This window comes from Patiria miniata, unplaced genomic scaffold, assembly GCF_015706575.1.
Source record: "Patiria miniata isolate m_02_andy unplaced genomic scaffold, ASM1570657v1 HiC_scaffold_30, whole genome shotgun sequence".
In the NCBI taxonomy this organism is placed as follows: Eukaryota; Metazoa; Echinodermata; class Asteroidea; order Valvatida; family Asterinidae; genus Patiria; species Patiria miniata.
In genome coordinates this window covers 5,546,013-5,557,064 of record NW_024037070.1, presented here as the reverse complement: position 1 = coordinate 5,557,064, position 11,052 = coordinate 5,546,013, and the positions used below count along the sequence as shown (strand labels likewise).

The following is an 11,052-nucleotide window of genomic DNA, read 5'->3' as shown; positions in this document are numbered from 1 at the left end:
ATGCCAGGTTTTACTGACTACCGATTTGCGGTTCGGGAACCGACCGTCGCCAAGGTCAATAGGTTGTGCTCACATTAAAGTGCCGCCGAATTGTTTGCATACCAGCCGGCGCGACAACATATGAATGACACTGTGCATAAGTTGAATTACTTTTCTTTTGCCAAGCAAGGTCAAAATGTACTTCAGACCCTTTCTACTTCGAGGGAAGAGTTCTCTCTTTTTTTCATAAGGAATGAAACTGAAAGCAGTATAGTCTATGTACATTCCACCCAGACGTTAAAATTCTTTCGAAAAAAGGGGCCAAACGATGAATATGTCTGGATGAACATTCAGCATTATATCGTTTTACAATGTTTTACACTCTTTATGTCATCTGAAATGCAAGGAGGGACGGAATACAAGCTAATTTTATCATGATAATTTTTCATTATACTTCGAAGAAGTAATCCTTTAGGAAATGAATCTGTGAAAAAAACAATCAGAGATTTTCACTCTGTTCTTTCCAAAATGATTGAATTGTCAACAGATTTTATAATAATTTCTTAATGATACATAACAAACTTCATATCTTAAAATAAAAAAAAATCTCTTTTTGTGCACTATAGAGGTGGCACCCCCGGAAAAGTGGCCGTCCTCCAATACTGGTACCCGCCCTGACGACTCTTTTCGTATTTCGGAGATTAAACCGAGTTAAAAAATAAATCTCTTGTTAACCAGTGAACTATTTTTCGCTCGTGAAGTTAAGTACGCAGCACATATCGATAAACAAATGTAGGAATATTTCGCGTTTGTAGCAGCCGGTGAGTATTTAAAGTAGGCAAATACGTTCGGTATTTAGAAGTTGTATGCACAATGCAATCACATACCGAAGCATTAATCTGGTGCACGTGTATAATACAATGTAGTTGGATCGTAAAATAGACGACCGTGTCGGATCGTGCGAATGATGGTCAACTTGCCCCAAAATGTACTACAAATTAACCTGATCCTTACCAACTCGCCCCCTTGCCAGTTACCGGCTACATGCAAAGAATACAGGTCAACTCGTACGCGAACCAACTCGTACGCGACCAACTCGTACGCGGGTCAAATCGTACGCGAACCGACTCGTACGCGGACCGACTCGTACGCGGACCGACTCGTACGCGGACCAACTCGTACGCGGACCAACTCGTACGCGTGAGTTTAGACGATTGGTTTAGCTCACATGGACATATGAAATTAGGTTCGGTTACTCCTTGAACTATGAGGCTCCGCGTGAGCCTCATAGTTCTAGGAGTAAGGTTCGGTACGGTAGGTCGGCATAATTTTACCTTTTCTGAAAGATTGAGATTTTCAAATTAAATGTAGTTGATTTTTGAATCCGCCAGTGCTACTTACAGTAGAAGAATTCTGCGTGTTTTTTTTTTTTTACAAGTTCGCTTGATTGATTGGGAAGTTGTCTTCGCGATAACCAGTATGATTGGTTCCCGCCGCACCGCGCACTGTGTATAAAGAATGCATGATTGAATCGCTGTAACCTGTGTATGCCGCGGTACAATTGCTGGTTGGTTAGACAAGTAAAATGACAAGAAAACACCGATATTTGCGAGGTCTATTGTATAAAAAGGAGCTACTATAAAAAAAAAAAAGGAATATAGCATCACGCATGCTTATACAGTTGTACGGACAGTGTCCGCCAGTTTTTTGCTTGGGTCAGATAGTTTTTTAGTCCTAATTATTATATATCCAAATAATATTTTGTAAAAAAAGAAATGGGGAGTTGATTTTTATTTTTTGTTAAAATCAGAATTTTATATAATTTCACCGGAAATGCGAGGTTTCTTGGGTCAAATGCGATTTTCTTGGGTCAGAAAATTAATTTTTTGCTTGGGTCCGATAATTTTTTAGTCCTAATTATTATATATCCAAATTATATTTTGTAAATTAAAACAATGGGGAGGTGAATTTCATTGATTTTTAAAAATTAGAATTTTATTTAATTTCACCGGAAATTCGAGGTTGCCCTGAAAATAATTTTTTTTCTTGGGTCCGAAAATTAATTTTTAGCTTTGGTCCGATAATTTTGAGTCCTAATTATTATGTCTCCAAATTATATTTTGTAAAATAAAACAATGGGGAGGTGAATTTGATTTATTTTTAAAAAATTGAATTTTATTTAATATCACTGCAAATGCGTGGTGGCCCTGAAAAGGACCGATTGGGTTTTCAGTTAGACAGTGCAATTGTCTATTCTCTCACTCCCAATCACACACAACGGTCACACATTGAACTACGGACTACCCGTCACACTATTCCCAAATTCTTCCCAACCATGCCAACCCAATCCTCGAAACCACTCCTAAAACGGCCCGCGTACGAGTTGGTTCGCGTACGAGTTGGCTCGCGTACGAGTTGGCTCGCGTACGAGTTGGCACGCGTACGAGTTGGTTCGCGTACGAGTTGTCTCGCGTACGAGTTGACCAATCCGCGTACGAGTTGACTCGCGTACGAGTTGGTTCGCGTACGAGTTGACCTGTTTCCCATGCAAACACACGACCCCGGGGATTCGCTTGCCCATTGCCTTGCTAAGTTACTTGCCCCGGTCCTAAACCAAATTGCCCCAGGGGATTTGGGGGTGATCATAATAATGATCTTGCAGACTTTTGGTTTTCATTTGGTCGAAAATAAATACAATTTGTTCTTAATTTTTCATTTTTCACTCTTTGCCTTGCCTTATTCAATGTCATGTAGCTGGAGTTACCCAGCCCTGAGTTTTATCATTGGGTTGTCTATTAGGGCTGGAGCGCATTTTTCTCAAAACTTGTAGTATTTGCAAAAAAAATTTGAAAAATGTTCAATTTTGTCTCCATTACACACTAATTGCAACTGCAACTCACCCCAAACTTGCCTGGAATAACCATTACACAGGTCCTTGAAGTAAAAAACGATCCACGATGAAGATTCAGCCTCCAATTGCAGTGAAAACAGGAGGAATAACCGCTAACTTGACAACCTTGCTGGATTGGCCAGGACCGCTATTGGTTTGTGCACAAAAAAAATTGTGTACAATGAATGGCGGTCGATTACCATGCACGTACAGCTCGCTGGTACTAGGCGTTTTTGCGGTCGGTGCATGACGTGACGCGGAAGCGTAATACCCGATGACTGTTTCATGCATTAATAAGAGGTTCACTCGCATCACAGTGCGGTACTGGAACGGCAGTAACACTGCACTATGAATGCACGATAGCCGGCCAACTCGACGGTTGCCGTTCCAGTACCGCACTGTGATGCGAGTGAACCTCTTATTAATGCATGAAACAGTCATCGGGTATTACGCTTCCGCGTCACGTCATGCACCGACCGCAAAAACGCCTAGTACCAGCGAGCTGTACGTGCATGGTAATCGACCGCCATTCATTGTACACAATTTTTTTTGTGCACAAACCAATAGCGGTCCTGGCCAATCCAGCAAGGTTGTCAAGTTAGCGGTTATTCCTCCTGTTTTCACTGCAATTGGAGGCTGAATCTTCATCGTGGATCGTTTTTTACTTCAAGGACCTGTGTAATGGTTATTCCAGGCAAGTTTGGGGTGAGTTGCAGTTGCAATTAGTGTGTAATGGAGACAAAATTGAACATTTTTCAAATTTTTTTTGCAAATACTACAAGTTTTGAGAAAAATGCGCTCCAGCCCTAATAGACAACCCAATGATAAAACTCAGGGCTGGGTAACTCCAGCTAAATGTCATGAATGTTTATTGATTTGTTTTACTTTTTACTTTTTTTTACCAAGTTTTTATTAAAACACAGTTTTGGTTTAGGCTAAGTAAGTTATATTTCACTCCAAAAGTTGTTTGTGAATATCATTTTTCTTCTGTGATACTGATAATAATGAAAGCCTAATGTTATTTTCTGTAGTGTAAAGTGAAGTTGAAAATAGATATGCCCAAATTTTCCCCATTTTTAAAAAAAATATTTGCAATTACAACAAACGTAGTACAGAAAATGAAAGTGAGCAATTTCCCCTGATATTTTTGTTTGCAAAAATTGCACACTGATAAACAATATTATGACCACCTAATTTCACAGAATTTTTTTTTGGGGGGGGGCTGTAATTTGTAATTAGTTTTAAGTCCGATTACAACATTGTCATTGGTAGGCCTACAGACCCATTTCTTGTTCTATAGAACTTTGATTTATTGGAAAAATTATTTAAACAATTTTTAACTTAAGCCCAACTTTCATGCCACGTTTTCTGATGAAGCTATTTAAATTAAAGTTTTAGTTCTCCTTTTTTCTCCTATGGTAAATGGTCCGTGGGTACACCAAATGATTTATATTTTTGATGCATTGGACTTCACTAACTTTTAAAGGTACATGCAGACCAAAACGTCAAACCAAACCACAGGGACAGTTTACTTGTTTTTTTCTTCAAATGGAGCATTCTATTTCAGTTGCGTGAGGGGGAAATTATATAGAATTCAGGCTTGTACAGAATTACAGATTTTTTAAACATTTTTTTAGGGGAAGGGGTGCAACTCTATTTTCTTATCTAAGTTTTATTGTTTTGGAGGATTTGCCTCATTGCAAATTATTTTTAGTCCTAAATTTTCTGACAAAGTACAGTGGAACACTACAGCCAACTTGATAAATAAAATGCATAGACATGGGGATATTTTTATTGGCAAACAAATGATCAATAAAATGCTGTGTTTTTCTATCGGAATGCTTCTGCCAGATTACACAGAAAGTTCGGGTTCTAAAAATATTATTTAAAAATATGCAAACGGGTAGTGTACCCACCATTTTGAAGTTGGGTATCTGTCGTAACCCTAATCAAGTGAATGAAGTACATTGATATCACTGATGATATAAGAATGATATTATATTAGGATGAAAAAAACTCATATCAGAAACAGTTTATTATTTTATTGAAGTAAGGCGAAGTAAAAAAACAAAAACATGTTTCTCGTCCCCACCCGCTTCCTTTTTGGAGGCCGCCTGGATTTTTTAAATTATGTTTTATTTTTGAAAAATGCGGTAAAAAAACACCGAAAAAGTCCACAAATTCATCGGAAAATAAATTGTAGACCAATACAAGTCTAAATGACACTGTAAATATGTTCAGTTCTCTTGTCCAACTTATCTTTCATTTTAAAAGTGTCTTTGAACAGTGGAAACACCAACAATTGAATTGCAGGAAATTGTTTAAATGGCGGCCATCTTGAAACAAATAAAAAATAAAAAGCCCCGCTTCCTCCTTTTTTTCGAAAACCCGGACAAGAAACATGTTTGTTTTTTTATTCGGCCTTATATGTGCCTTCATGAAATTGAAAGTAGGTCACAATGTTTGATCTGTCACACAACCCAAGAAAACACTTTAGGATGTTTTTTTTTTTTTTTTTTTATTTGGACAATTTCAAAATCAGATAATGAGAATGTCTACAGGATCCGTTATTTATTGATTTTTATTTTCTTATTGTGTTTTATTATCTGTGTATCTACCCACAGTGTTTTTTTCATAACCAACGTGACATTTTTGGCAACTATTTTTGGAGCCTTTTTTGGGATCCTTTTTGCTGACATTTATTGAACAACATTTTTCACACAGTGAGTATTTTATTTTATTCAATTTATTTATTTATTTATCGAGTCTAATGATTGTTATTAGTCTGTCAATTTGTCATACTTCATATTAGGGTTTTATTTGTGTTCGCATCTGAAATCTTTTTGATCATTGTTTTTTGGAACCAAAATTGAATTTATTGGTGAGTTTTGGTCAGTATTATGGATTTCTATCATGAAGTGAATCACATACAAAATTTATCATGGCTTCATGAAAATCTTCATTAAGATGCATGTAGTTGTTTGAATAATTTGTTCCCCCGTAAAATACCATGCATTTTTATGCTGTTTTGTTTCTCTTTTTGTGTGTGATTTGTTAAATCTATTTGATTAGTAATTGGTTTTTTTTTTTTGCAATTGTTCATAAACATTTCCACGCACTGTAGTAAGGCTGCTACACTATGAACATGTTCGGCGGCCATAACCCCAGCGGATTTGGCTACGGACAGCACGGTGGCTTTGGCAGCCCACCGGGGGCCAATCCCCAATTCGCAGGCAGTCCCCACGGCGCGGGAGCAGGGGCCGCGGTGGGCCACGCCAACCAGTACGCCGGCCTGAGCCCCGGCATCAGCAACGTGACCAACCGCAACGACATGAAGTCGCGGGCCTCGCGCATCTTCATCGGCAACCTGAACACGGGCCAGGTGACCACGCAGGAGATCGTGAGCCGGTTCAGCAAGTACGGCCGCATCACGGGCGTATCCATCCACGAGGGCTACGGCTTTGTGCAGTACAACAATGAGCTGAATGCCAGGCAGGCAATCGAGGGCGAGTACGGAGCCATACTATCCCGTCAGCCAATCGGTGAGAGGGATTTTGCAGTACATGTATTTACACTCTCCTCATTCTATCTGCTGAACTTTGTAACAGATCTCTGCGGAGTTACACCCGTTGCAGGCTGACATTCTAGAGAAGCACCAAATTTAAGAATGCCAAGTATTAGACAATTTCAGAGTTCAGAGTCTTATATAGCGCACGTATCTACCAACAATTAGGTACTCAAGGCGCTGGAAATTATGTCTATTATTAAAGACAGGTAAACGAAGTTTATGAGAAATATGAGACCCATTATGTAGCACCTTACAAGGTGCTGCAGCGCATATTGCCATAAACTGCCAGAAACAGGGTAAGCATGGTCGGATTAGGGGTTAAGCATGGTCAGACTAGGGTTAAACAGTTAGGGTTAAGCATGGTCAGATTGAGAACAGATCATTACTCGGCATACAGTCTACAGGAAAAACTGCATAAAGCAATCATGTGCAGAAAAAAAAATCAACATTCAAGATGACTTTTTATCAATTGAACTTTATTACTTTTTTCCCTGTAGATGTGAGAATTGCAAGTGAACCAAACCCAAACCGGCCGAAGGGTTTCAAGAGAGTTCAAGGAAACGTCACAAGGTGTGAACATGTGTAAATTGTATGCTTAAAATAGGACCCAATTTTGTGGAGCTGAGCAGAATGCTGAGCAGAATGCCGAGCAGAAATCAACTGTAAACGAGGCAAAATTAGTAAATTGGCGAAAAAATTCCCCGCTAACCCGTGAAGTACGCTTACCGTAAGCACAGAATTTTCTGCTATAGTAAGTGCAGATTTTTTGCTAACGGTAAGCAGAGCCATGAAATTGTGTCCTGGGCGAGTTAGAGGTTATAGTACATTCAACATTGTCTGATTCAACTTGTGGTCTGGTTCCTAATCTCCCTCATCTATTTTTGTTCTCTACCTGAAACAGTGGTTACTTAGACCCGGCCACCCTGCCGGTCATTGTGCCCGCCGGCCCACCAGCAGCTAAGAAGCAGAAGACCTTCACCGGCAAAAAGGCGCAGCAGTTCGCTGGGCAGGGTGAGTATGCATGCTATGCAAATAGTTCTCGATATCCTGGAGGAAAAAAAATTGCCTGTTGTATTACTTTTTTGTTTATGAAGGCTTAAGGTAGTGGTGTAACCGGGGCCCACTTTGCTTGGGGAGGGGGAGGAACTTTTCTGGAGGAGGCACTCATTTGTTTTTTTATAGATAGGGAGACATAAAATAAAATTACTTGGACAAAAACCATGAGCAAAATCCATGAGGCAGCAGTTGATTAGAAAATGAGTTGACATCAATGCGCTAACCAGTGCGTGAACCAGAACAATGATAAACGACACACTTCGTTACTTTATTGTGTGTGCGTGGAGCTATTGTTGAATTGTTTACTTCTGTCATTGCACCACAATTTTGAAGAAAAAAGTCTTTACTGTGCTATACTGCATACGGGTCTCTGGAAAAATGCACCAAATTGGGTGCTCCGTGTCAACTTCAGTATACCCGTCTTTTCATTGTGCAGAGCCGCCCATATGGATGTGTGCATACTGCAAGGTGCATGTAGACAGCTGTTGGGGCTTGATGAGACACGTGGCCAGGGAACACCAGACACAGGTCTACATGGACGAGTTTTGACCGCGACAATGGCTTCCAGACCTGTGTACATACTGGCCCGGGGAAGGGATGGAGAAGGGTGGTCCGGGTAGTTAAAGTTGATTGAAAATAGTTCCTTAATATAAACTGTATCTATTCAAATTTTCAAATTGGTCTCCAAAGACACGGTTCCAAGTGTTAAGCCATTGTAGGACATGGATTTTCTTTTTTTTCAACTGTCAACAAAAACCGGAACTATGAGAAATTCTGGCCCTGGGTATACATGTAGATGACAGATTTGCTCTCTCGAACCTTTTCCTGAGAGAAGTTGGGTGCAGATCTGAAAGTTTTCAGCCTTGGAAGGTTTTCTTTTCCTTTTTTGTCCATCCGGTGGTCATAAAAATGGATGGATATGCTATTAAATCCTTTGTATGCAACCTCAGATTGACGAAGTGAAATTGTTTGCAGTACGTTTGTTCGTTCATCAACTCCCAACATGCTGTCTGCCTCACCTTTTGCACCGGCTCAGGCTCCACCGAATGCTCCACCTCTTGACGAGTTTCGGCTCCTCCTATTTCGCGTTCCTTTTCAGTACAGTCACCATCGTTCAATTTAGTCAAAGTCTGTCCAACAGTAATAAATGACCACTGGCTCAATAGAAATACAGATGAAGGCAAGCGTGTTCTTGTCCTTTTGAAATCTAGCACAAGGTCAACATGAATTCAATATCTACGCGTGTGTGTGCACAGATTGCTGTGTGGTTGCATACTAAAAAAGCTAAGCCTGAGGAAAGGCAGAATTATCAAGGCTACCTAGCTGCCCAGTCCAGAATGCCATTACACGTTTACTGCTCATTCTGATGAAGAATTGGTCACGCATACTTTGAGCGATTCGCACACAGACCAGAACACGCCTGTGGCGGGCCTCACACGCTGGCCTTGTTTGAGTGGTCTCGAAGTGCCAATCACTTTTTCATACAATAAGTGGAGTTTTTAAAGTTTTTGAGAAGGTCGTCTGACTCTGTCCTCATGCACGTACTTGGAAGGTCAGATCTTCAGGTCAAAGTCCAACGAAATCTCGTCTTTCTCCGCGACAGGCCCCGACCAGTGGATCTGCGCCTACTGCAAGGACGAGGCAGACGACGAGTGGGAGTTGATGAAGCACGTGGCCTTCAGCCACAAGACGCAAATCTACATCGACAATCCCGAGGAGTTGAAGACAGTGCAGGAGGGAACCGTGGGGTTTAACGGCGGCTATTAGAAGAGAGAGAGAGAGAGACAAAAAAAAGATAAATGTGTACCAAAAGTATACATCTGGTTGATATTTTGTTGCAAAATTGAATTCGAACACAAATATGTGAACATGAAATTGCGATGGCATGCTGTGAATTTGAAAACGTAGGACACATTTTAAGATGGGGGGGGGGGTCTAAACAAATACAACCGGTAAGACCAACTCAAATAATGAATGGAATTTTACCAAATTACAACTTAGATTTACAATATTAAAACAAAATAAAGTAAAAAATTGTTCGCTTATGTTGTTTGGTAAAATAAACAGATCACATGTAGTAATAACAAAATAACCTATTCAATGTCCTAAGTTACTTGGAAAAAAAAGGTTTATTTTCATTTGTTTCTAATTCTCTTCAGCCACACTGCATTCTATGCCATTTTATTTTTTTGTCTTAAGCTTTATGGTTACTTCAACATCCATGCGATATTTAAAATTGCATTTTTGCGGATATTGTCATTTATGTTTTTAATTTTTTGCTCGCATTGTTCACTAGGCCTGTTGTTCACTTGCCATTTTGAACCAATTTGTGGTTTGGTGAATACTTTTCTCCTTATATTTTCTTTTAAAACATAACAGTAGAGGGATCGGTGCAATTGAACTTTGGGGAACTACACCAATAATTATACTTCTTGGGAAAGAATGCTGCAATCTGACGCCACTTTTTTCTTCATATATCATCTCAATAAAGGTCAGTCATTGCAGAAATGTTGAAAAGACATGAATCTGGGACTGAGCAACATTTCCGATTTTGTTGGGAAAGACAGAAAATTGTCTTGACTCTCCATAGACTTTGTACACAACCGCTGAAGTGGCATCTGGATAATACATTCTTTCCACTTCTTGTAACAATTAAGTAATATTTGTGTACTACAAATGGTTGACACGCACCTATACAAATCTAGCCTGTCATTGAGCCTTGCAAAAGCGGGTCCGAGTAGAGGCCCGAGGATCATCCGAAAGTCAACAATGGGGTTCCGTTAATAAACATTAGCTCTGAAATATTGCATACATTGATTTATCTAAACTTTGTCTCAAGTGTGCATTTCAGATACAGCTCACATTTATGGTAATATTGTTAAGTATTAAAGACCAACTCTGACTTTAACTGGAAACGTGACAGGGCTTCGTACTGTACCGGTACTTTTGACACCCATGTTCTCATTGAAAGAAATCGGGCAGTCTAGATTGTATAAACTTGTACTGGTACATGTAATAACAAAAATAAACGTGATTAGATTTTTTTTTTTAAATGTGTACTTTAATGGTACTTTAGAATTGGGATGACGACAGAGTAGTGATACTCTACTCCTCAAAAGTATCTTTGCGAATGTATCAATGGATTGTGACATTCAAAGATGAATATTCATTACACTGTACATGTAAATGAAGCTATATTTTGAAAATGGGTGCCTGCTGCCACGGATTGGGTTAAACATTACGCCTTAACACCGATATTGACATTGCCAGTAAACAGACTTATAAACTGTAGTTTATATTTAAAGTTGAATTCCCTATGTTTCTCATGTTTTGTTGCCATTTATAGCTTGTTTATAACAATTAATGTATGTACAAATGTAAAAATTGACAAATGGCATGTAAATTGGCATATAAATTTGATGCTCCTTCCTTGCACCAAGTATCAATTCAATATGGTGATTGTTTCCTTGACATCTCGGATTGTAGATCTGTTCGGTACCACCTGTGGCTTTATAGAGAAAGTAGTATTTTGTGGATACCAAAGAATGAACAAAACCAA

The 11,052-nt window shown here is 39.4% G+C and overlaps 1 protein-coding gene and 1 long non-coding RNA gene across 6 annotated transcripts; one reads left to right on the top strand and one right to left on the bottom strand.

Moving 5' to 3' along the window:
• Positions 1 to 678: 678 nt before the first annotated feature.
• LOC119739486 (heterogeneous nuclear ribonucleoprotein C-like) lies at positions 679 to 10,535 on the top strand. 5 transcript variants are annotated; one of them, XR_005272578.1, is made up of 7 exons: positions 679 to 800; positions 5,494 to 5,592; positions 5,994 to 6,411; positions 6,935 to 7,007; positions 7,339 to 7,448; positions 7,930 to 8,109; positions 9,097 to 9,182. XR_005272578.1 is itself a non-coding variant. In XM_038214463.1 (6 exons), exons 3-6 carry the CDS (start codon positions 6,009 to 6,011, stop codon positions 8,040 to 8,042), a joined length of 699 nt encoding a protein of 232 aa, XP_038070391.1. In that variant the 5' UTR covers positions 679 to 800; positions 5,494 to 5,592; positions 5,994 to 6,008; the 3' UTR covers positions 8,043 to 9,096. The 5 variants fall into 5 exon arrangements, 4 of the variants coding, with proteins under 4 accessions (XP_038070391.1, XP_038070389.1, XP_038070388.1 ...); XM_038214463.1 differs by lacking the exon at positions 9,097 to 9,182 and having other exon boundaries at positions 7,930 to 9,096; XM_038214461.1 differs by lacking the exon at positions 7,930 to 8,109 and having other exon boundaries at positions 681 to 800; positions 5,968 to 6,411; positions 9,097 to 10,535.
• On the bottom strand, positions 1,400 to 1,748 carry LOC119739487. Its single transcript, XR_005272580.1, has 2 exons — positions 1,521 to 1,748; positions 1,400 to 1,484 (listed from the first exon to the last, which is right to left on the bottom strand). It is a non-coding gene; the product is annotated as an uncharacterized LOC119739487 (long non-coding RNA).
• Positions 10,536 to 11,052: the final 517 nt, after the last annotated feature.